General features: G+C 50.0%; 1 protein-coding gene across 1 annotated transcript in view; it reads left to right on the top strand.

Moving 5' to 3' along the window:
- The first annotated feature begins 1,847 nt into the window (after positions 1 to 1,847).
- Positions 1,848 to 26,655, top strand: part of LOC144944054 (homeobox protein Meis1) — a 96,400-nt gene continuing 71,592 nt past the window's right edge. The window contains exons 1-6 of the mRNA XM_078872093.1: positions 1,848 to 1,959; positions 2,428 to 2,654; positions 4,325 to 4,466; positions 6,289 to 6,339; positions 9,524 to 9,574; positions 12,952 to 13,101. Of these exons, the coding sequence (XP_078728219.1) occupies positions 1,948 to 1,959; positions 2,428 to 2,654; positions 4,325 to 4,466; positions 6,289 to 6,339; positions 9,524 to 9,574; positions 12,952 to 13,101 (633 nt within the window). The 5' untranslated portion in view covers positions 1,848 to 1,947. The remainder of the gene's footprint in view (positions 1,960 to 2,427; positions 2,655 to 4,324; positions 4,467 to 6,288; positions 6,340 to 9,523; positions 9,575 to 12,951; positions 13,102 to 26,655) is intronic.

The raw sequence follows: 26,655 nt of genomic DNA, 5'->3' as shown, positions 1-26,655 counted from the left end.
GACGTGTTTTGTTTGCTAAGAGTTACCGACGTCGTGACGGTGCTCGCCCCCCCGCAAGAGATGTACGGCGCATGTTGTTGTGCAATGCGCAGCCATCGATTCATTTGCAATAACCGAATCAATATCCCGAGAGGTTCTGTCCGGGCGGCTGGTATTAGTATTTAATATTTGTTTTCTAGCCGTTGATGTTTGTTGTTGTTGTTGTTGGTGGTGGTTGGGTTGCTGCTGCTGCTGCTGCGGCTGTGTTTTGTGAATAGAGCTCGCTCCATTGGCACGCATAAGCTGTAAAAGCTCGCGACAGCTCCGCAAAGCGCACGTGAGTTGCCTTCTTTATGCGACTCCGGTTAACGCGCAAATTTATGGCCACAATCATCGGGCGTGTTTCACTGGTGTCGCGACGTTGCTTAGAGAGAGAGCCAACGTGATTCATGCTCCCAAAGTGATCTTTCGAAGGTGTGTTTACCGTGCTGGTCGCGAAACGCAGGAGACAGAGGAGAGTGTGCGAGAGGGCAAGAGAGAGAGACGGAGGATATAAAAACGAAGCGTTGCCCATGTTGAGCCAGGCGCCTTTCTGTTATGAATATTCGGCTGCGGGAGCTAAGTGCGACTTTCCGTGCGTTCTCAAGTTACCGCTTTTGCTAATGCACTCATAGCATACCCCCCTCCTCCTGCACCCACCCCCCGTCCCCCCGTCTCTCCGCCCCTCACCGGCGAGAAAAGGTCCTTGGAAAAAGGCGATCTGAATCTGGGGGATGTCAAAGTTTCCGGGTTGTATTTCAGTTCAACAATTCGAACAAATGGACAGACATTCATTGTCATTTGCTTCATACTCTCGTCGTAAACTTAGTTACGCGCGAGTCACCCGCGATTGATCCAGCAGCCCCGGCTGTTAGCGACTGCACGAACAGGCAAACATAGCAAACATAACGCAACTCGCGAACTGCGGTAGACGGCCGGCATAGCACGATGAGTGTGTGTGTGCGCGCATCGCGCCCTCGAATCCTGACGCGCGCGGCCGCGTGCGTGCGCTCCTCTTGCGCGCTCAACCCCCGACCTGGTGTGCGGCACGATTTTTGTTGTTGTCGTCGTTCTGCCCTCGTGTCGCTCTACTCCCTAGTCGCTCCTGAGAAAGAGAGCGAATCTTACAAGACAATGAGGCGCTAATTATTATTTCCGAGCTTTGTGGCCGGTGGCTTGCGGCGTCTGCACGAACCGCGTATCTTCTTCCCTTTGCTCCCAAGCGCATTGGGCTCAGCCGAGCGCTCGCACGATCCACCCACCCCCCCTCCTCCACCGCAACCCAGGAGCCCACCACCCCTACCCCCCACCACTTGAAACAGTCCGCCGGCCCTGTATAACTCCCAAACACGAGGCATGGCCACCGCTATTTGCGAGTATCCGTCATTGGAAAAAAGAGCTCAGATTCTTTGAACCCACTCCGTGTGTGTGTGTCTTGCACTCCCGCGGCTGCTGCTGCTACTGCTGCCACGGGAAATCGCCGCTCTAGGTGACATATTCGAGCCCCACGGAAACCCCACGCGCTGCCTGCACTGCCGAGGCCAAGCATCGCGCGGCGACCAGTCGAATCGCGCGCCGGATCATCACTCATTCAGTGCCTTGACAACGCGGTGGTGATTGACAGCTGGAGTGGCAAAAAGCCATGAGCCCCGCTCGGCTCCGGAGAGGCGCCTGTTGACGGCTTCACGCAGCCCGAGCGCGCGCTCGGTCCCGCCTCGGATCGTCCGCTGCGACCGGGGAGAGTCCCGCGTCTCTCTCGGGGAGAGGGGGGGGTGCTGCGAGTCGGGATCGGCTGCGGGAGCCGCGGAGCCGACGTACGGGGGGGGAGAGACGGGCGGGCGGGCGGCGTCAGCGGAGGCGCTGGGAGCGGCCCGGGCTTTTGACGGCGGCGGAGGCGGCTGGGAGAGGAGAGCCCGAGAGCGCGGACCCATGGCGCAGAGGGTAGGTTCATCCGGAGTGCTCACCCTTCTCGCTCTCTCTCTCTCCCCCCCGTCTCTCTCTCGCACGCACCACGCGTGCTCGCATCCCGGGCGCTCGGCTCCGCAAGCTCTCGGCTCGCGGCAGCTGTCGGGGTTCGCAGCCTCCGCCGCCGCTGCTGCCGCCGCCGCTGCACTTGTGACGTGATGGCGGCTCAGCGGTGCCCTCTCGGCTCTGGCGGATGAAAGATAGACCCTGTTTACGTGTCTGACACGTCCAGTTGGCGGCGTCAGATCGTGACGATAGCCGGCCGCTCGGCAGCCCTCCTGCCCGTCGCCGTTTCCGCCGCGGTTATCACCGCCCGAACAGCGAGTTGCCGGAAAAACAAACACACACACACAACAGGCTATCTCTCTCTCTGTCTCTCCGTGTCTCTTTCTCCATCTCTCTTCCCTCTCTCCCCGCGCGCGCTGTGCCTACTGTCTGATGCAGTACGATGAGCTGGGCCATTACGGCGGCATGGACGGGGTCGGGGTGCCGGCCTCCATGTACGGGGACCCGCACGCGCCGAGGCCCATGCAGCCCGTGCATCACCTGAACCACGGGCCGCCTCTGCACGGCCACCAGTACCCGCACCCCGCGCACGCCGGCGTCATGTCAGCCGGGATGGGCTCCCCCGTCAACGATGCGCTCAAGAGGGACAAGGACTCCATTTACGGGTACGGGCTCCGACGAGCTTAGGAGCAACAACAACTCCAACAGCAGCAGCAACAACAGCAGCAGCAACAACAGCAGCAACATTGACACCAGAAGCTACGGGGGGGGGGGGGGAAGTGACTCGGCAACTTTACCTGGAACACGTGCGGTATGAATGTGCCAAATCATGCGGATGACACCTTATCAATAATCACGATCATCATCTCGACGGCGTTAGTGCGACGTGTTAAAATTGCAGCGGCCGTAATGTTCGCGGCGGGCGGTACGGGCGGCGCGCTGAACGTAACGCGAGTCGCGTCGCAAGCGCAGCGGAGACGTCGACATGCCGAGGAACGGCCGAGGGAGGCCCCGCAATGGCTGGATGCGTTACTTTCGCAATTACTTTGAAGCGAAGGCTCGTCGAGTTTTTTTCTGGGGGGTTTGCACACCTATTGGCAAAGTGACTTTGAAAGGGAGAAAAGAAAAGAGAAGCCGATTTAACCAAGCGTCTTCATAATGCGCAATTTCCGTTCGATTGTTGGGGCGCCAATTACGGACACTTTTTTTTTATTTTGACAATCGTTTAATTATGAGCATAGCCGGCGTGTTCCTGTAAGGAGTCCAGTGTGTGTCCCTATGTTGTGTGTCTCTCTGTGTGTCTCTGTGTTGTCTCTCTCTCACTCTGCTTGTGTGTCTGTTTGTGTGTCTCCGTGTCTGTGTTTTGTCTCTCTCGCTCTCAAATTTAGTCCTACCTGATGACGACTGCTTGTGTTGCAATCGAAACGTTTTATTCTATGAAATTTATTTATTTTCTTTCTACCTGACTTTACCCAAAGAACCAAAGCGTGAGTCCCGTGTGTGCCCCTGTGCGCACGTGCACGTGCTTTGCGTGTGCACGTGGAATGCCATCGCCTGCGAGCACGATGCGATTTGTGTGTTGATTTTTAAAAAACAGGCCCAATGTGACGGCACGTCACGGACACGATACGAAGTAATAAGAAGCGCGTTATGATGAGCGTGAATCGGGATATTTAGTTTGCGGGTTTAGCGTGTGCACGTGTATAATGTCCGCGAGTGTCGCGTGTGTGTGTGTGCGTCTGGCGTGTGCGTGTTGGAGTATATGTTCATCGTGCGTAATGCATGCGACGAGTGTAGTATATCGATGTATTTGGAGTGGGTGTGTATATATGTGTGACGCGTGTGCGGTGTTTGTGACTGGTGCATACGTGTGGTGTGTAGTATAGGATGTATGAATGTGTCTAGTGTAGTATATATATTTGTAGTGTGTGTACATGTGGTGTGTATGCGTGTGTTGTGTACGTAATTGGTGTACACACTATACGTGTGTGTGGATTGTGTCTGGCGGTATGTGTACATCTCGTGTGTCTGGTGTATACACGTGTGCAGTATGTGTGTGTCTGTATATATATGTGTGTGGGTGGTGTATGTTGTGTATACGTGTGTAAGCAATACGTGGATAATGAAACTCACTCATACAAAGTTACATGGTTTGAAAGCAATACAATTTATACACAATAATTACACTTATTTTACGTCCCAGAAAATACACACACACCAAAAACAAAACAACCACGTCCTCGCATTATCATCATGCCATTATCTATCCACTACTGGATGAAGCTTCCCTCCCCCTAAAAAAAATTACCCCCCCCCCCCCCCCACTGTGATGCAGACATCCGCTGTTCCCGCTGCTGGCCCTCGTGTTTGAGAAGTGTGAGTTGGCCACCTGCACCCCGAGGGAGCCGGGAGTCGCGGGGGGCGATGTTTGCTCTTCCGACTCCTTCAACGAGGACATCGCCGTGTTCGCCAAGCAGGTACGGGAATGGTGAAGTATGGTCAAGTGGAAGGTGACGGGGGGGGGGGGTAGAGAATAAACGCGCGGCGCCATCACCAACACACTTACGCGACATGCGGTCACGAAGTCGTATTGATTATAATTATTTGAACTACCATTGGCAAGTAAGTATTGTTATTAAAACACACCTTTACCCGTGTCGTTAACATTGTTGGAACACTCCTGTAATTGTCCTAAAACCTATTGTTATTTGCGCTAAATCGCTGTTTTGCATCGTTACTAAATTACTATTTGCGGCAACATCGTGACCGCGCAGTGCAATATATTACTGTAATGCAGCAAGTGTGGCTATTGGTATAATTACTTAATATTATGCCTATTATAGCTTGTAGGCGTCATGTGTTGTGGAAGTGTGTCTAACTGTGTCTAACTTAAATTTGAAAATGCAACGGTGAATTAAAGCGAGCAGCGTGAATATTTATTCTTGTGATGTTAACAAGGCTGCATCTGCTGTGTTATTGCTCTCGCAATGAATGCGTTAATTGCCTGCAATTTAATTAATTCCCACCGAATAATTTGCGTACGCTTTTGCTCACCTAAGACAAATAAGCCTTGCGTGTGTGTGTGTGTGTTTATATATATACATACACACAGTACACGTATTGTGGTATAAGTGAATAATTGCAATACCGTAGAGACAGACGCGATCCAAATATTACTCAAGACAAATTTGGGTAACCAGATAATCAATTACATTATGAAATACACGAACGAGTTTACATATATAAGTAATGTAGGAATTGTAACTTACACATTGTGTTTGTGTGGACGACATAACTCGCGTTCGACCTGGTCACAAATATCCTCCGGAGTTGTAGAGTAATATTAATAAACAGAATGATATTAATTAATTAACGTGCGTTTTAGCTGACAAATCGTGCAATTAATAAATCGATCGTCCATCAATTAAAATGTAAATCGTTGCAAGATAAATGATCCCGGCTCGTGACGTCACGCGACAAATGAACCGGCGTGTTCCCAGCTTAATATAGCGGCTGTCCAAAGCTATGCGCACATAAGACAAAGATCCCCCGTATAGCCTTAACAGACTGTTGGGGCAAGTGCTGTTAGCGAGTCGCAGCACCTATGAAGGCCGCCACGGCACAGGATGGAGGGGGTGGTCAGCACCACGCACGGCCGCCTTTGTCTCCCCAGTGGCGATGTTCACACACCGCACCAGGTACACATTTGAGGCCGAGTCGACCTAGGGGATGCCCAGGACCCTGTTCAGATAATCGTCACCTGGTGTCGGCCATGAGCGGGAACCCAACTTGGGTTGCTGGGTTCGTAGCGTAACCGCGCTAACCGCTACACTTACCGCTCCCCACACATAAAAACATATGTGTGAAGACATACACACACATGGTTGAATGTGTATCGTAATTTATCATGAAAATATGATCCACGGTATGCGTAACAGCTTTTACGCGGCTAAATGCTACATGATTTATAGGAGCCGTGCGATTGTACCACATCGTGCGACAAACATAGCAACGTATGGTGCCTTACGAAACAACACGGAGGATCAATTTACAAACGTCCAATCGACGCTGGTACACGTGGCTTGTCTGTAAATATATACGCACACGTAATTATCTACAGTTGTATGTATTATAAGCATCTTAGTATTTCTATTTATATATATTTTTTAAAGTATATAAACACATATCCTGTTTTTGCTATCAATATTAAGACGTTCCAATTAGGTGTGTCACTTGCTTAATCGTCTACTTTTGCTCTCACACCTGGCTAATTTGTGTGTTTTTTTTCATTCGCTGCAGGTGAGAGCAGAGAAGCCATTGTTTTCATCCAACCCGGAGCTGGATAATTTGGTAAGTAGTTCTTTGTGATGAATATCATCATCATCATCAATTACTTCTAATTCATCACCACAGATCGAGTTGCACTGCTGTCATGTTTCGAGACACTCATACAACGGATGACATTTCCTGCAGATACACACACACACAGGCCTGTATCCATGCGATTGTGCGTGTGAGTGAGTATATTTTATCGAGAGTGGTAGTGTCGTGGTTATCGCGGCTACCCTACAAACCCGGCGAACCGAGTTCAATGCCTGCTCACGACCGTGCACCAGTGGCGATTGTCCGAACCGGCCCTGAGCCTTCCCTCGGTCGACTCAGCCTCAAACGGAGTACCTGGTGCGATGTGTAATCGTCGCTACTACATTCGAAAAACAAAGGCGGCTGAGCGTGGTGCTTGCCACCCACCACCCCTCGTGTGTGCTCGCTAACGGCACTTTCCCCAAACAGTCTAAGGCTATATGGGGGATCTTTGTATTGTGAATGTGACTTATCCGCAAATTGGTGGTAACCCGGCGCGGTTTGTTAAACATCGGCAGTGTGCAGACAAAGGCGACAGGTTAGCCGGGCGCTGCTTCTGGCCACACCACTCGTGCCGTGAGCCCTTCCGACCGACCATTTCTTCATCGGCGGCTCACTCGCAACACTTAGCCCCCCCAACAGCCATCTTATGAATATTCTTTAACGCGGCTACGCGGGGCCGGTGGACAGGTGGAGAGGGGGGAGGCGGAATCTTTTCCTTCGGTGCGCGCGGTGCCGTGTGTGGTGTGCACGTGAGCGGCACCAGCAGCAGCAGCAAACAACAATAGCATCATCATCATTGTTATTATTCAGAGACACAGCGCGCGCGCACGGGGATGCCCGAACCGTGGCAGCACACCGATCGCTAAGCCTTCGTGTTGTGAAAGCGTCGCTTTTGTGTTCTAACGCGCTTGAGCTTAATCCGCCGAACAGAAGGATCGGGAAAAGAAGAAAAAAACCACAAACACACAGGGCGATTGTTGGTGGCTTGATGATCGCTAATGCCCGCGTGCCGGATTTTTTTTGCCGGAAGATCAAAGTGTGGGGGGGGGGGGTGCCTCTTACATTTTAATTGGCCTCCGTGCAGCGCGCGCTGGCCGCTAATTGAAACAGATGTGTGCGGAAACTTTGCGCTCTCCCGTTTTCTCTTCCAAATTGTGAGATGTTTTTTTTAAGTATCCCTCTGCTCTCTCTCTCTCGATCCTCCCACTCTCTCTCACTCTCCCAAAGTCTGTAAAACGATACTGTTCGGCGAGTTTGTTGAGTTGTTATGTATTGGCGATGCTGCTTGCTGGTGATGATGAAAGTCCGCTTGACTTAGTATAACATAGCCGCGTCATTATTTTGCGTCGCTTGTTGATTTTAATTTTAGAGAGTCGATCGGAATTGACACTGTAGCTTGTAAAGTGTTCCTCGACGGTATAGATACATACCTATGTCTATTTGCAATGCCCCATATGTGTGTGTATATATATGTGGGTGTGTGTATATGTATGTGTGTGTATATATATGTGTGTGTGTGTATATGTTTGTGTGTACGCTAGTGTAGTGGAGAGCGGAAGCGCAGTGCTTATCGCACTGAGCTTCCAACCCGGCCACCCGAGTTCGATTTCCACCCAAGTTCGATTTCCGCCTGTACCTCCTCTAGGTCGACTCAACCCTAAATGGGTATCTGGTGCGGTATGTAATCCTCATGACTGGGGATACAAAGGCAGCCCGGTTGTGGTGGTGGTCACCCGCGTACTCGCGTAGCGTTCCGGCCTTAATAGGTGCTCGCAAACAGCACTTGGGATCGACAGTTTGTTGAAGGCTATACTGGGGACCTTTTGTGTATTTGTGTGTGCGTACGTGGAGCATAATCGATAATTGAATAGTTGCGGGGTCGCTCGCAGCCTGAAGTATCGGTGGCAACGTGACCACAGTAAATACACACAGCCCGTATCGCGTGGTATACTGGGTGTGGTGTGCCGCGTACCGAAAGGTTTTCCCGGGTCTCCCCACCCGGCCAGCATTTGGCTGAAATGAATCCCTGTTTATAGATATGAGACAACGATCACCTGTATAGCCTGAAACAGACTGTTGGGGCAAGTGCTGTTAGCGAGCACCTATTGTGTGTGTGTATATATACATACACATACTTTGTTGTATAGAAACAAACGACAAAGATTCCCCGGCATAGTCTTTAACAGACTGTTTGGGCAGTCTGTTGATGGCCGGTAAGGCATACGAGGGGGTGGGTGGCCAGAACCACGCCCGGCCGCCTTTGTCTCCCTAGTGGCGATGTTTACACACCGCACTAGTTACTCAGTTGATGCACACAGTTACACACACACACACAAACAGATACACAGCTGATGCGTGCAACTGTGTCAATAACGTTGCACCTATGAACGCTCATGAATGGCAGTTGTCCAAAACGCCAAATTATCCTAAAACATTTTTTTCAATCATTTTCAAGTTAGCGCCTGCTTTTGTCCTATATATTGCACATATACATTCACGCGTGTTCAATTGGAACACTCTTACGTACTGTAGTGCGTTATACTATATTTGCGTGGCAATGTGTAGTAATATACCAATTGTCAATACTGCGGTTATTTGTAATAATGTGTGTATATGTGTAGAGGATGCTGCTCGCGAACAGCACTTGCCGCAACACTATGTGAAGGCTACACGGGGAGCTTTGTCTTTGTCTTGTGTGTACGCCGCGTGGCGCAGTGATTAGCGCACTGGCCGCTACGAACCCGGCGATCCGCGTTCGAATTCCCCGCTTACGATAACAAACAAAACATCAGTTACGAATATCTGGTGTAAAACATCACCACTGGGGGAGACAAAGGTGGCCGGGCGTGGTTGCTTGCCGCACCTCCCTCTCATATGTCGTGCCGTTGCGGCCTTCATAGAGGTAGCTCGCGAACAGCAGCAACTTGTCACCCTCCCCCTATTACTACAGCCTGTTGTTTAAAGGCTACATGGGAGTCGTCTGTCGTTTGCACGCCGCGTTCGTGTCCGGCCGAAGAGGGAGCGTGCTGGTATTGGATGGCGACACGGGCAGGCAGGAGACAATGAGGACGTTTGGCACGCGTTCCGCCATAGTTGGCCCATTGATCACGAGTCACGCTTAATCGATGAATTTTTTTTAATGTTCATTTGTTTTTTGTTGTTGTTGCAGATGATCCAGGCGATACAAGTATTACGGTTTCATCTCTTAGAATTGGAGAAGGTACGTCATTCCCCGTGTGCTTATCAAGTTTTCACGTCGCCGTCGCTTACACACACTTGACGTACACTATATATATTTATCGTCGTCTATATATTTTATTCAATGTAGATGTAATAATCTCGGTAGCTCTCTCGCTGCTGTGTTTTTTGGCACATTGCTTTGCGCGCTGCGCTACGAACTCCGGCAACTTGAGTCGGGATTATCGCTCACGTCTAACATCAGTGGCGAGTGATACCTACTCTGCCCCACCAAATACCCTCATTCCCACCCCCTCCCCCTCCCCCCGTGTAGCCTTAACAGACTGTTGGGGCAAGCGCTGTTAGCGAGTAGCCCCTATGAAGGCTGGAACGGCACACGAGGTGGTGGGGTGGCCATCACCACCAGGCCCGGCCGCCTTTGTCTCTCTAGTGGAAATGTTTTTTTTACATATCGCCACTAGGTACTCAATTGAGGCTGAGTCAACCTAGGTGGAGCCCCCCACACCCAGACCCTTAATCCATCCAGCAGTGGATTGACACACCTGCAAATTACCGTCGTGATTGCTATTCATTGTTAGTATCATGACGATTGAATCGACGTTGGGAAAACATCCCGACGAACGTGAAGAGAACAACGACCGGTCACAATCGATACGTGCAGATGCGAATACGCGCACACAGACACGTGGAGCGGTGGCGCCAGTGATTGGCGCACCGCGCTGGTGTCACCATCATAATGACGACGATGATTATTATTACTGCTACGACCATTTAAACTAATGAGCCTGGCGCGCGTTGTTTTATGACAACCGATATATATAAAGTGAACGATTTATTTCATTTTATTTCAAATGCGCGGAACCGCGACCGCACGGCAGGGGAGGGGTTGAGCGCGAGAGAGTGCGCGCGGGGCATCGTCCCCCTGAATAATTAACTTAATTAATTAATAATTAACTTCGAAACCAGTTTTCTCTCTCTCTCTCCTACCCGCCACGAGTCGACTCGAGCAATTAAAGCTCGCGCGCGACTCGACGACAGCGCCGCCTGTACCTACTAACCCCCCCCTTCATCCTCGCTAATTGTCCCCGGTGTGACAAACGCGGGTGGCGTGGTGGTTGTGGTGGTGGCGGCCCCTGTTCTTTTTGTTGTTGGTGCCGCACACTAAAAACCAACCACACACTCGCTCGCTCGCACGCTCGCACCCTCGACAAAGTTTGCTTGCGCGACAATGAATTTTGCCCCAATTTTCAAACAAAAAATATCGGTCGCAGAATATTTAATGTGGTCGTCATATTAGGGGGTTGGTGTGAGAGAGGGGATGGCAAAAGGGACCCCCACCCCCCTCCCCCAACTCCATCCTCCTGCGGCGGTCTCATGAATGCGGTCGATCGGCCAAAGGAGGAGGCGATACGGAGAGATGAGATCCAGGGGATTGGGTGGCGGTGTGGCGTTATGGGAATCATTGCTCGAGTTGTGTGCGCATCAGCGCGCGCACATGGCTACACGCGTAGTACACGTGCGTGTGTGGCCCCCTCTGTGTGTGTACGTCAGGCTATGTGCGCACCCGACGTGTATGTGTTTATAGCTTTTATATACGGCCTCTGTGCGTAGCCTAAGTATGTACATATCGCGTGAAAGTAGCCAGTATAAGTAGGTTATATATGAGAGACTGATCTTTAGGGCCAGGTGAGAGCCAATTGAGACTCCAAGTCAAATTTTTAACTGATACCATGCATTTACTGTATACATATATATGTATGTCTTATTCGTTAGCCAGGGTCAATCCACTGCTGGTCGAAAAAGCCTCCCACAAAGGCGGCGCAATCCCTCCACAATCCGCGATGGATCAATCCACCTCGCGCCTGCTCACGAGCTGATTCCATCGCTCCATCTCCTCGGTGGATGCCCTATCGGAGCGCGTTCCCTCCTTTCACTGCCACTCCGTCTTTATTCTGGACCATCGACCATAAAACCCTCCCAGCGACATGTAGAGCCCTCACACACACGCACGCGGTTTATGTGGGGAGCGGGAGTGTAGCGGTTTGCGCGCTGCGCCACCAACCCGGCAACACGAGTTCAATTCCCGCTCACGGCAAACACCAGCCACGTTTATTTGAACCGGTTCTGGGCCCCCCCCCTAGGTCGACTCGGCCTCAAATAAGTAGCTGGTGCGGTGTGTTCACATCGCCACTGGCGAGACAAAGGCGGCTGCTGGCCACCCACTCGTTAACAGCACTTGCCCCAACAGTTTATCAAGGCTACGGGGGATTTTTGTCTTTGTATTATGTAGTAAGCGATGTGAAACATATTCTCATGTTTAACGTGTACCGTACCTAATTAAGTCATACACGTAGACATACATCGATGCCAGCGGCAATCTCGAGTTGGATTCGCAGCCACGGTTAACATTGGTTTCAGTTTTCAGTTTTCAGTTTCATTTATTTGGTATAGCCCTGTGAGCCATTCGGCTCTTGAATCGGGTGCAACCGCAACAAACAAAAAACATGAACAAGAAAACATCTTAAAGTGACTATGCGCAAACAGAAAAAATCCAGGAAAAAACTGCAAAGTCTTCCAGGCCGTGACAGAGTCTTAAAGTGTAGCACCGTCATCGGTGCGGTGCGCAGACGTCAGCACTGAGGGAGACAAAGGCGGGCCAGGCGTGGCGAAATGGCCACATGCCAACCTCATGCGCCGTTCCGGCCTCGATATGTGCTCGCTAACAACACGAGTGTTTGATACTTTTGAAACCTGTTCATTGTATATACCTCAATGTGAGTCTTGTGTGTGTACGTTTTTGTATACACGCCTATTCGACAAACGTAATTAACCCTGAATGGTTTCGTATACATGCCTATACATCATAATTCGAAAGCTAAGCAGGTTTGAACTTGACTGTACTTGGATGAGGGACCACCAGGATTGAAACAGGTGTTATAGGCTTCGGGATTACGTGATCGACGAACAGCGGAGGGGCAGTACATCAAAACCCATTGTTGTACTATACTGCTATGCTCCAACGTCTTTCTATGGGCACCCCCCCCCCCTGCTTTCAATCCGCAACCTCCCTGACACGCAGGCTGTGTGGGAGACCTTCATCTAGCAGTGGATTGAGAAATGCCTGCACAGTATTATACTTGTTCATCTCTCCATTGGCCCTGAGAGTTTTCTCACGAAGCCAATGTGAATATCCGACTCTCTGTGCGGCATCCGGAGCTTCACGTAGAATATTTTTTTGTCCTCGCAGAGCCACAGGTCCTCAAAGATGCCGAGCGGCCAGTCGCGAAGTTGCGGAGCACCGTTTGTTGGCGCTCGATAAAAGAAAAGAAAAAACGTTGCCGCCGACGACGCCGTCGTGAACGACGATGGGTGACGAATCTGCGACCGTGTCCCATTCAGGTTCACGAACTCTGCGACAACTTCTGCCACCGGTACATCAGCTGCCTCAAGGGCAAGATGCCCATAGACCTGGTCATCGACGACCGGGACGGAAGCACCAAGGGCGACGACGACATCTCGCGACCCTCCTCCAGCAGTCTCGCCGAACAGGTGCGAGGGGTGTGGTGATGATGATGGTGGTGGTGGTTGTGGTGGTTTTGACAACCCCCCCCCCCCCGGCGTGGTGCTCTGTGTGCGTGACGTGCTGACCAGACGAGCGGGTCGAGCGAGCGGCTCGGGTAAACGAGTTCCCTCGGGGGGGTGGGTGGGGGGGGCTAGGCAGGTGGGCAAGCTCTTTCAGGAGCTAGACCAGAGGGGGTCGGCCTGCAAACCTGCGACTCCGAAGCTGCAAGCGGCCCTTCAAAGACTGCCTCGTGTGATTTCTGTTCACGCGCATTGCGGCGGCACTTAAAATATTGAGTTCGTTTTTTTGTTATTTTAGTTTTGCCGACCTCTGGGTCAGACGTATGTATGTGTAGAAATACTCACCCGACTTCGGACTGGTCAACTCTTTGTATATGTATGCATGTTGTGGGGGAGAGGTAGTGTCGCAGTTCACACACTGCACTACGAACCCGGCAATGCGGGTCAACACCGGTGACGATTATCTGAACCGGTCCTGGGCCTCCCCTAGGTCGACTCGGCCTCAAATGAGTACCTGGTGTAGTGCGTAAACTTTGCCACTGGAGAGACAAAGGCGGCCGGGCGTGGTGCTGGCCACCCACCCCCTTGTGTGCCTTGCTGGCCTTCATAGGCGCTCGCTAACATTACTTGCCCCAACTGTAAAGTAAGGCTATACAGGGGGGTCTTTGTCTTTGAATGCATGTTGAATTTCTTTCGCGCCGTACGTAGCCAACCGTGTTGATCAGAGGTGCGGGGGAAGGACAACAAACTGAACACAAGAAGCGCAGTTGTCAAGAAATTCGTTTTTTCAAACTAGGTTTTTAAAAGACAGATGTGTGTGAGCCAACTTTACAGGTTCGGGTCGCCACCTGAGGTCCCACAAAACCGGGACATTTCGTGTTGAAGATGATTATCTCACAACATTAATTCTAGATTTGAAGCTTTCGTGACTGCAATGATTCATATTCTTAGGTTTTTTCGGTAAAGTCACGTAGGTAAAACATTAAAAAAGTAAAATAAAATAAAAATCACGACGTTTCGGAGGCAACACAAGCTTCTGTCTTCAGGTGGAACCGTCACAGCCACGACAGCTGTGTTGCCTCCGAAACGTCGTGATTTTTATTTTATTTTACTTTTTTAATGTTTTACCTACGTGACTTTACCGAAAAAACCTAAGAATATATCTCACAACAGCCGAAGAGGGGGTTGAGGAGGAGGAGTTGGCCAGTGCGAAACACTCCTGCTCGGCTTGCATGGACTCGGGGACAGTACCACTAGAGTACGTAATAATGATATATATATTTTGTAACCTATATTCCTATAATTATATTGAGAGGTTTAGAAAATATATGAGGACGAAGCAGAGCAATATCGATGTGGCATTCCAGAATGATTCCCAAAGCAACGTTCCGGACTTCCAGCTGAAATTAATCACCGGATGTACAGGACCATCATTGCTATTGTAATGCGACTGACATTAACTGGGATTTGCAACGTTCCCGGGAAGACTTACAACATTTCCCAGGGGAACGGCTACCATCGCTCATCTAGGGGGGGGGGTGAGTCTGCTTAAAAGCAGGTCAGGTGGGGCAACCCTAACGCCACAGAGCCAGCCAGGTGAGGGATCAGCTCACCTTGCTGTGATCTCGTCGAGGAGCATATAAACCATCACGCAAACTCCGGTCATCCTCGCAGCAGCGGATTTTGGCTGGTCAATCGAGCAAAGGCGGTCACCGCATCGCGCGCTTTCGGGTGCGCTTCTGCGGCGGTCTGGAATTCTATTCCTTCTGATATTAGAAAGCCACTGGGAGCTGCGCACTTTTAAATACATTTTGAAAATTCATTTATTTCGAACTCCTTTTTGTGTTTAGTTTGTTGTCCTTTCCTCCACAACTCCGATTAGCACGGTTTTGCATCGTACGGTGGTAAAGAAGTTCAACATACAGTACGTACATACAAGTGAGTGATGCCCTCTTGACATTCTTGAGTTTTGCTCGGGGCCACCTTGGCTTGGTCAGGGAGGGGGGGCGGGAGACCTTCGGGAACTCCCCGGCCGTCCCCTGCTGTGAGGGTCCCGCGGATGAGACGAGCAGGGCCCCCACGTGGGTTTGGAGCAGGGGGTCCCTCCTTATCGCCGCCGGTGGATAGAGCCAAATGAAAGTGAACGCGGTGGCCGCTGGCGACTCGTGGATATTGAAATGGCGAGTAATTCAATCTGGCTTGAGTGATCCCAGTGCGTTTGCGCTACAGGGCCTCTCGAACCACACCGTGGCTATTATCATCGTAAGTGAATATTGAATTGCCGTGCGCGCGCATGTGTGTGTGTGTATGTGTGGGTCTGTGTATTAATATTTTACTTTATTGGTGAACGATTTTATATAGTTAGTTGATTAGATTGTTTCGCTCATTAGTTTTTTGGTTATTTAGATCGGTTTGCCAGTTTATTCAAAAATGTACGAGCGACTTTTGTTGAAAAGTACAGAGACACAAAAAATACTATTATTATAAAATGACTAGTGGTAGTTGTATGTGCATTCGTTAGTTACCTAATGTGTTTGTTTTGTTAGTTAATAATTTTGTCAACTAGTTAATTCGTTATTTGGCTAATTCACACGTAGTGATTTGTATGAGTGAAGCACATACATAGGGATTTCACTCAATTTATTGATCAATAACTGGTGCTCGTTTCGTGTGCATTTGGTGCCCCGTAATGCCACTGTTGCGGTAAACAGCGTGGATCTGTTTAGAAACCAAACAACGGCACAGGACTTGAGACTTTACAGACCCCAGACGGTGCATTGCCTTTGGCTTGCGATGCACAAGCGAGTGGAGGTGACGTGTGCACAGCTGCTACAGACCCACTGCTGGAAGAGGGCCTCCCAATGCCGTGCTGGTCTTTGGGGGGGGGGGGGGTTACATGACCATACTTCACCGTGCAGGTGAAGGCGGGGAAGCATAGACGTGGGACCGTATAAGTAAAGTCCAACACTGTCTGCCCCGCTTGCTGATCGTCACATCAACCTGACATGCAGAATCAAGATCTGAATCTTTATTTAGACTGCAGCAGGAATCCGATAACCTATGAAGCTCTTTTTCACAGATGTCCAATAGGGGGGAAGGGGGTGGGGGGTGGTGAGAAAGTTACAACGAGACGAATTGTGCCATCGATCACCCATGGAAGCACTATCCAGGCTCAACCCCGCTTAATTTCCGGGAGTTGTCGAATTAATGGGCTTATTTCGAGTGATTTGCTCATACGCTCGGCTTTACATACGCACATATATCACTCCTTACATAACAGCTGGGGTGGAGCGGTGGCGCAATGGTTAGCGCAGTTCATTCTATAAGCCCTGTGACCTGAGTTTGAATCCCAGCCACGGCCAACATCAGCGGTGAGTGATTTGCTCCTTCACCAACCAACCAGCCCTCACTGATCAGCGTGGTGGTGAAGTGTGGTCCAACACCCAACCCTTCCTGTACGTTGAACTTCCTTAGCATCCGTACGTAGCCACCCGTACTGATGGAGAGGCGCGGGCGAAGGACAACACTAAAGAATTGAGTTTTCAATTTAGAATTTTAAAGTGCATCGCTCCAGTGGCTTCCTAATCTAGCAGTGGATCGACAAAAGGGGCCATACAAGTGTGTGTATATATATAAACACAACAACAAATTGTGTAACGGCTGTAGCTCATGTGACGGGGGGGGGGGAAGCGGGTGGCTGCACGAAATAAGGGTCTCTTCTCCCTCTGCCAGTGGAATTTTGGCTACTGTAGGGCTCGAGAAGGGGTCTAATTGGGGATGCAGAAAAAATCAAGTGGTGTTGCTTGTGTCAAGTTACTGGCGGCAACGGTCGGTCAACCCTGTGGGCTCCCACTTTAGGCAAACGGTAACCCCCTTTTCCTGCCCCCACTTATCCAAAAGTATTCTTTACGTTTTAAAAAACCAAAAATCACACCAGGAGAAGGCGAGTTGGGGGGGCATGGGGGGCATAGGGGGGGGTGGCGGAACCTTGGGTTTGGTTTCTCTGCGTTTTAAACAAGTATGCGCATCGTGTTTATTCGATACGTTTTGTAGCGTTTAAAAAAAAAAAATATCTGCCGCTTTTTGTGCGTTGAGTTCGCTGTTTTAAGGCAACCCCCGTTATGTTTTTGTACCTGTCGATGTTGACTTTGGTTATGACCTTCCAGCCTTATAAGCATTTCATTTATATTTTTCAACTTATAACTTTTTGCCAAGGCAGGGCCAATGACATCTGCTAAAGTGGCAGTGTTTGTTGTTTCACAAGCCTGGCTCTGCTGATGACCTCTGAGAGAGCGAAACCAATCCGGCGTGTGCGTGTCTAAAAACACAACTGCTGCTTGAAATCCACGAGGCCAACTGACTCGAACATATTTAATTTTGATGCGGAGAAAGTGAACGTAAGATATTTTCGATTCAAAGCTTTCGTGACTGCAGGGATTCGTATTCTTGGATCTTTCGGTAAAGTCACACGTAGAAGGGAAATAATAAAATAATAAAAATAAAACATAATAGAATTCTCACGACGTTTCGGCCACAACACAAGCAGCCCGTCCTCAGGTGAAGAACAGAGCTGTCGGAAAGACAGCGTCCTAATGAACACTGCTAAGCTTGGCAGCATATTTTAAGCTGGGTGGGAGGAGCAGAGCGCCTTGACAAAGGAGTTTATTACGTTTTATTTTTTATTATTTTATTATTTCCCTTCTACGTGACTTTACCGAAAGATCCAAGAATATGTAAGATATGTTATTTGTTCAGGTCGGACTAGTTTTCTGTGCTACTGCCCCGCAGTCTCTCGCGGTCGTGCCGTACAGCTCTGCGATTTGTGCTTTCGGCTCGTTCCGCGTGTTGATATTCAAGGTTTCCCTTCCACGTGCTGGGAGCTTCTTAAGGAACTAAACCGAACCTCCGAGCTACCTTCGTTTGTCGAACGGCACGTGGTACAGCCCGAAGGCATTGCCACGGAGCTGGAGCCCTTGCAGGTTTTTAGGCTTTGGCTACTCGGGGCAGATGCGCGGCATGGACTTTGGTGTGTGAGGACCACAAGCCCCATCTTCTCTCTGTCGGCAAGAGGAGATGCTTACGGTACTCTCAGAGGCCTGATCGGTCGAGTCGATGGCCTTCCCTTCGCTCAGCTCATCATGTGTGTGTGTGGGGGGGGGGGAGGGACACACTTAGCCATGAGCGTTTTCCGTGCCACTTAATGGATCCGTTTCAAGGTAGTCTCAAATTGGCGGCAAGGTCCAAGCATTGGATTTTGTATTCGTGAAGAGGATTGTTTTTATTTTCATTATATATTTTTTTGTTTGTTTGTTGGGGATTGACGGGTTATTGCACGTAACTTGTTCACCTTAATCTGGCAGCTTGCGCGACTGATGTTTACGTGATGCCAAACCGTTTCGACTGAACGAGACGGGCGCACATAGAATTGGATTAAAATGTTTCGGTTACAGTTTTGCTTACGTTACCAAACCCCCCGTGCATAGCGTTTCAAATTGCCACTCTGGCATAATTTTCGTTGGCATTCTTTTAAACTCGAGCAGCGGAGGAGTCGGCCGGGGGGTTGGGGTCCTCATCGCCTGCTGTCTTTCCGCCCAGCTCATTTTTATTGACAGCGAATGCTGCCTCTCTGCCCTTTACGTGGGCAGCTGTTTGGTAGGGATGCGCTCCCTATTTTTTCTTGTCCGTATTATTCCGATAAATTCAAAGGTCAGGCCGCGAGATGTGACATTTGGGACGATCCGGACGAAATAAAATAAAAAATAGTTTTGGATCATTCGGAAAAGTGTAAGTGACGTCACGGTTGCGGCGTCACCAATATGATGTCACTCCCGCCGTATTCCTGCCAAAGGTGTCGGTCACGTGGCGTTGGGTGACATCTCTCTCGTAAGCCCGAACACGCATCGTGTCCCGACAACACAAATCCGAAGCTCTGACAGAGGCTTTGAAATTTTCCTTGAAGATCCGAAATAATAAAAATGCAAAACTCATCCCTAGCTTGTCGTGGAGCCAGTGGTTGTGCAATTCGAGCACTTTGCTTGGTATGAGTTTCTTTCTGCGCTGCGACCATAGCCCCATCCCCACCCTCGTCCCCTTCACCCCGACACCCTCCGACCCTCCCTGTTCTTTCCACCTCACCTCTTCGCCTAGGCTGTGATGGCTTGGCAGGGATCATTGCCCGGCCTGCGAGGTTCATCATTTGCTGTGCCATTAGTCAGAAAGTCCATTAGCTCACGCTGGCTTAATGGAGAGAGGAGGCTTCTCAGGGCCAGCCAGCCAGTCATGGCCAGGCCATGTTCCATTAAAGCCTCCGCAGAGAAGTGCCCTGCCTCATTAATTAGTCCTTATTTCCAGCCGCCAATCCCCTCGCCCCCCCACCCCCACAAGTCTACTTTGTAATGGATTCTCTTAATGCAGCAATATTGTTTTGATCATTTTCTAATTGAGTTTGACTATTTTTATTTAGTTGGTAATATGCCTCCCGTGGAGGGGAGCTGCCACAGTGGTGGTGACGGTTTGCGCACCCGGACTTTGCAATGCAGAGGTCGCCGGTTCAACCCCATCTTCCAATGGCGGCAGTTGAAACGACGGGTCAAGTGTTCTAAAATCTTAAAATTCTCCCCCCCCCCCTTGCTGCCCCCACTCCGTCTCTGTCCATCCAGACGCAGTATTAGTGGGTAACTATCGGCAGTGAGTCACGTTGGAAGAGTTGACCCAATACCTTCAAGAGATGGAGTGGAGGCCCTTCTGCCAGCAGTGGGATATGAGAAAGCACTTGCATGGCTGCGTCTTTACCTCGAAATCTCCTGTGCGTGGGGTATATGTTACAGGGGCGGGGCAGTGTTGTGTAGGTACGATCATTCTAATGTCGTGTGTTGGTGACAGAAAATAATCAATGCCGCCGCTTTTAAGGCAAAGGTTAACGTCAAATATTGGGGTCTGTAACAACTAGCTCAAAAGTATTCTCCCAAGTTCGGCGTGAGTCATTTATTAACACTTTAATTACTCTCTTTGTAAAGTACCTTTCCAAATGAATATTTTGTAATGGGTCATTGTTTGTATGACTTAAAAAAAGGATTTACAATTTCTATAGACATACAAAGACAAAGATCTCCCGTATAGCCTTACCAGACTATAGGGGGAAGTGCTGTTAGGGAGCATCCACGAAGGCCGACATTGCACACGAGGGGGTGGGTGGCAAGCACCACGCACACACACACACGGGCAAAGTTGCAACGATTCTTGCGTAACTCTTGCGTGCCACAATCTGTCCCGAGCGACAGACGCGAGCGTCCATTATACCGCACAGGAATACCCGGAGCATGATTCGACGAGTGTTTTTTTTTTCACGGCGCAAGAAACAGAGTTTGGATTATTTCGGAGTGAAACCGTATACATTCGCGGTGGCTCGGGCTCATAAATCAGAATGTAATCCTCTGCTTTGCTCCGATTTATACCGCTACGCTTTGTTAATTTCTACATCGTTTCAGTCTCTTGAGCCCCTTACGCCATTAAATTAAAACCTGAAATTAAAATATTGCACAGCTATTGTGCTAGCGAGCACAGCACTGCCGCACGAGCTCAATCGGGTGGATAATTGCCGAGCACAAATGTCTTTTTAATGGCAGCAAGTACAAATGCGCGGCTCCGTTGCCAAAAAAAAAATCCGCTGGATATTTTAATACATATCAGCGGATTTTTCAATTATAAGTGTTACACACACTCATTAGAATAAGCTGTTTATTTTTATACATGCACCCCCCCCCCCAGTGCTGCCCCCCCAAGTCACTTTATGCACACATGACCACGGAAAGCTAAAATTAAATGCGGACAGATTTTCCCTTAAAGCCGATCCGTTTAAAACGCGCTATCGGTTATGCCGCGCCATCAATATTATTTACACGTTACTAATGCCTGTGTGTGTGTGTTGCGTTTTCGAAAAAAAAAGCAGCTGTAAAAGCTTTTGTCAGCTCAAAGCACTTCGCCAGGCCGGGCGAGCGGGGCCGGCCAGCACGACCCCACTCGACCGCCCCCTTCCCCAACTCCTCCTGCGCTTTGCGGTTTGCGAGGTGCACGGGATGGCTGATGATGATCACCGTAATTTACGGCCCTTGTGGTTTGCCTTCTTTTTTTTCCTCTCCTCCGCTTGCAAACGTGAGTGGTGATGAGCGGGGGCTACAGTGCAACCTCGCCGCCGTTGTTGCGAGCGCAAGGAGCAGACTGCCGATTTAGTTATGCGCAGATGAGCCACGTCACCCGATGCCTTCACCATCACGACATTGCCCTGAGCGGGTACGGCCGTGTAGCTGCGCGAGGGGGGTGGCTGTGCCGTGTTGAGAGGGCGGTGGTGGGGGGGTTGGGACGGAAGGGAGGGAGTTGGGGGGAGGTCATGGTAGAGTGGTGGGGGGGGGGGTGCCAGGCGGTGGGGTGAACGGGGAGGTGGGATGGTTGTGGTGGTAGTGGGGAGCCGAAGTATAGCGGTTTAGCGCGCTGCGCTACGAACCCGGTGACCCGAGTTCGGTCCAGTCCTGAGCTTCCCCTAGGTCTACTCAGCCTCAAACGAGTACCTGGTGCGGTGTGTAAACATCGCCACTGGGGAGACAAAGGCGGTCGGGCGTGGTGCTGTCCACCCACCCCTCGTGTACCGTTCCAGCATTATAATAGCTGCTCGTTACCAGTACACTTACTCCAACAGTCTGTTAAAGACTATACGGGGGATCTTTGTCTTTGCTGGTGGTGGTGGCGGTGGGTAGAGGAGATTATGGGGGTAGGGTTGTGTAATATTTTTCAAACGCTTCCTGATTGTTGGTCGCAGTCGCATCAAAATATTCTGGCACCGGATTTAAAATGCGGCGACATAGAAAGCCGTGTATTTTTTTTACGTCTCCCAGAGAGACGGCATAGCTCAGCGCAGAAACAACAGTTCAACCAAACACGTGTTGTGGCGTGCACTGGGCTGAGCGGTGCACTTTGGGAATTGTAAAAAATATAGTTTAACCTTGGAGCATTTTGGGCGCTTTCTTTTTTTCTATCCAGGAGACGAAGCGAACCACGTTTTGGTTTAACGCATAGGCTTTCGCGACCAATATCATCCATAATAGAGGTTTCTGGGTTAGATCGCGTAAATATATCAATGTGTCGTTAAAACCCGTCACAACCCGACACAGCCAACTAGTAAGGGTTGCCACGTTAAACAGAACGTGACAATTCGTCACTAGTAAAGCACACCGGTGTGTTGGAGAGCCAAGCCACAACATGCAAGAGCTCAGAAGCGTGGTCAACACATCTACGCCTCTATATAAGGAGCGAAACAGGTGGACTTCTCCACAAATCTGGCTGCCGCCTGATGAAGCTAGTTGTAATTACTGGCGAAACGTCGTACTCAGATTGTAAATGTTGTGGCTTGGCTCTCGAACACACCGTAAATGTTGCCAAAAGGTGCGTGCGAACTGTGTGACAAATTCACGCCACGGAATCAAAATGACGCGACGCAATCACGTGACAAAAAGGACGTCGAACAGATCTCCGTCACGTCGCCACGTCACAGCAGAACGTGGCTCGTGCGTACGAGCCGCGCTCTAAACATGTTTGTGACACAAGAAACCCCGGCTAACCACGTGTGTGTACGTTAAATACCACCGTGTTGGTGTCAACACCAAGGAGGGATGAAATGTTCTTTGTGGCAGATGGATCGGAACCAACCGCCCCCCCTTCCTCAAACCCCTCCGCATCCACACGTAGACAGCTCAGCAAGGCCCTGCCTGGTTATTCAGCACGAGCCGTTAAAAAACCCGCCCAGGTCGGAGGTTTATCTGGAGCGAGCGTCGACCGTTAATACAGTCGGTGTTAGCATGTTTTAGTCAGCCATCCAGAAAGCCGCGCGGTCAGAGCCACTCGAGCATGCAAATGCCCAGAGCCGCAGCTTCTGCCGCGGCTTCTTCTGCTGCTGCTGCATCCACCAGGGGCAACTCGATGGGGCACTGTCCCCTGGCTCGGCTCGCAGGACGGGGCTGGCTCCCTCGATGATCTCCGCTCGTTCGATTCGCATGTCTAACTTTGTTCGGGTATGGCCGTGCGTGTGTGACTGGGCATCTGTAAAAGTAAAAAAAAAATAGTCCGCCACTCATTGAACCCCGGATGTGCGTCGACCCACAAAGGTCAAGCGGCGAATGAGTGGTAAATGTCAACCGACCAGCGTGCGCAGTTCTAAAACTGTAAACTTGATGGCTTGTGTATTATCATCAGCAGCAGCAGCAGTGGCCTGGTGCGTGAATGCCTTGCGCACTTGGTCAGAATTAACGAAAGGTATACTGCACTTGAGAATTGAGTTTTGTTGTTTTGGTGGTGGTATTGGGGGGGCCTTATTCAGAAAATGATGTTTGGGGGTGCAATCCTTTTCATTTGAATACAAATCCTAAATGAAATATCAAAAAGAGATATGAACAATAGACAGAGATGTCGTGATATTACTGAATTCTATACATAGAGATACGGAGATGTAATATAAGATTAACGATAACCAGAGAGAGATTAGAGATATGAATTGGATGTTTCGTGTTAATTAGCGCGTGATGATAATTAGGATTTAAATTTGCGCTCATATTTGGTGCACCCATATTTTTTCGTGAAGTTCATGCCCCTTGAGCTCCTTGGAGCCTAACTCTGCTGCTTTGTTTGTGCCAAGTGCCACCAGTGTTGCAACGATGACTTCATTTCCGCTGGGTCTCTCCTGGTCGACGACCCGGGAAAATATTTCCACGCCCGGCACGCTCACATTCAGTATCCCTCTCGCTCTGGCTGTGGCTACCGCTCACGTGTCCACCTACCGCAAGTCTTACAAGCACCCCGAGAAAATATTCGGCGGGGAAACATAACCATTGTACGCAATGTTGTATAATTCGCTGGGAATTGTGAGTTATAATTGGGGCACGTTTTCCGAACCGACTTGCCGACGCGAATTGAAACGGCGCGCGGATATACTCCATGGTGCACGCTTGTTTGTTTATTTTAGTCATTCGTGGTGAGCGGGTTGCTTTGTGAAGTTAGACGAAGAGGTTGCCAGGCATATTATTGTTACTACCGAAAGTCTATTGGAGGACACTCAGAAATGAGAGATGTTTTTCTCTCTTTGGTCATCATCCCAATGTCTTGATATCTAACCCTTGCGGTTATGGTGCTGATTCAAAATTCACTAGACTAGGAGATCGGCTGGCTAATAGTATCACCATCCTACGTCAGACGATAATACATTTGTTATTTTGCTAAGGGGCCTTTAATCTCGAAATAATTATTGACACTTTATCCTGCGTGCATCCTCATTCTTACTACTGCGACATGTGATAGCATTATCACTGTGAGTTTATATTATTTGCACAGCAGAAATATTATACGACGCGAGTATGGCAATTACGACTTTCGCCTTGAGCCCTTTTCAAGCAAGTAAAACACAAAATAAACAAAGCCGCTGCCACCGGCTATTGCATCGCTGGAGATACCGTGACGCGATGGCGCGACTGTTGATACACGTTGAACTTTTTTCACACCAACGCACGTAGGCCAACCGTGCAAATCGGGAGTGTGCAGGGGGGAAATGACGACGACGACAAACTAAACACAAAAAGCGGTTCTGCTGAATGAGTTTAGCTCTGACGCAGACTCCATTCGCTTCTTTCAAGACCAAAAATTAAAATTAACCCGTAAAAACAAAGTTTTTCACTCTAAATCCTTTATATGCGTGGCGGCTAGAGTCCTCTCGTCCTCTGGCTTGAGATGGCTGCCACCTGTGGGTCAGATGATTGTCTGCCAGCATTAAGCAATTGGTAATTCAATATTTAAAGCATTTTCCCTAAACAGTGTCAAATTTTGGAAAAATAAATTCACGAAAATTAATTGTCACGCACAACGAGTCTGTGTGGAAAATGTCAGCTCGATTGGATCACGGGAAGTGTGTTAAAAAACGACCGAAAGATTTGCACGGTCGTAAGCAAGCAAGCAAGCACGCAAGCAAGCGAACTTAATATAAAGGATTTAAAAAGAAACACCGGGCCGGTTGATACGAGAGCCCTCTTTCGGGTTCGCACCGTAACCACGGCCCCACGGCCACTGCCAACCGACCTCGCCCCCCCCCACCTCCTCTTGCCCCGTGAGCGAATCGCCGCCGTCTCCTAGAACACGAACGAACCGCCCCGCTGCGCCGTGCGCCCAGGGTGCGGCGTGCGGCACGACTGGGATGATCAGGCAGCACCCCCCACCCCAACCGCTCCGTAGGTCGCTCGTATTTCGATGCGCGCCTGGGCGAGCGTGCTAACAGCTCGGTAATTATATTTTTTTGGGGGTGGTGGTGGCGGGGATGGGGGGGGGGGGCCCGTCCCCGGATAAAATATGAACGTGTCACGGTTTCGCTTTGAAGGGCACGCGTTGCAGACGGATGGCAGGGAGGTAGGCAGGCAGGCAGGAAAGGCACAGGCCAGACCTTCGTTTCGTCCTTTTCTCTGCGTCCGAGTTGAGGTTTTAATCCCGCGGTGGGCCTCGCCCGGAGAAGAATAATCGGTGGACTTGGGGAGACGATGATGGCATGACGCCGTCGGCTCCTGTGTTTTCTAGCCAATGATCTAACTTCTCCGGGACCGCCTATAAATAACGACGAAATGGAAAATAGTGTGGGATACAAATCATACATAATAAATGTTACGCTCGTAAAAGCCGCACCCCACCCCCCCCAAATATGACAGGACTCCGTGCGTTAACGGCACAGTATATCTATACTGTATTTATTTAATGCACACCTTATGCCACAACATGCACGCTGACGCCGCACATCTACTCGCGCACGCACTGCATGCATAATGCAGTGCGTGCGTTATACATAACACATACATACAGTGCATGCAAACGTGCGTTCACATATTCATAATTCATAGCACAAATGCCAAGAGCGTAAATACCCCATGTAATATGTATAGTGCTTAAAATGATAAGTACGTTGTTGGTACGTGGTGGCGGCGTTGAGGTTGGGAGTGGGGGTTTTCTCCCCCCCCCCCCCCCAGAACCCATTTTCCCTCCAGTTCCATCAGAAACCTCCTTCAAACTCATTCGAGTCCGTTTCATTTCTGGAATGGAACGCTGTTTTCGCCACTCTGAGCGGGGGGGGGGGGGGAGAAATGTGGGGCACCGAGGCCTGGCAGGAGAGGATGGGCCCGGTGGAAGCTCACGAGGCAAAATCTCTTCACGCTAAATTAAGGAGGATCAAACCATTCCCGGGATGGCTTGATTATTCTGCAAGGGATGGGAGAGCGGGGGGGACGGGGGGGTGCGCACTATGGCTGGCATCCTCCGTCCGTGCGAATATGCAAGTAAATAAATAAAGCAAGCAAAAGGAAACTAAAATCTTCTTTAGGTCACTGGGCACAGAGGAGCTCTTCCGCTCACACCGTGTTCTGAATACGCCAGCAATCGTCGTCACGCCCGTGAACAGTAATGATCTGTCCACTGCTGCGTGAAGGCCTCCTCTCCCCCAAGCCATCT

Source organism: Lampetra fluviatilis, chromosome 33 (genome assembly GCF_964198595.1).
Source record: "Lampetra fluviatilis chromosome 33, kcLamFluv1.1, whole genome shotgun sequence".
Lineage (NCBI taxonomy): Eukaryota > Metazoa > Chordata > Hyperoartia > Petromyzontiformes > Petromyzontidae > Lampetra > Lampetra fluviatilis.
This window is presented reverse-complemented; position numbering and strand designations above follow the sequence as displayed.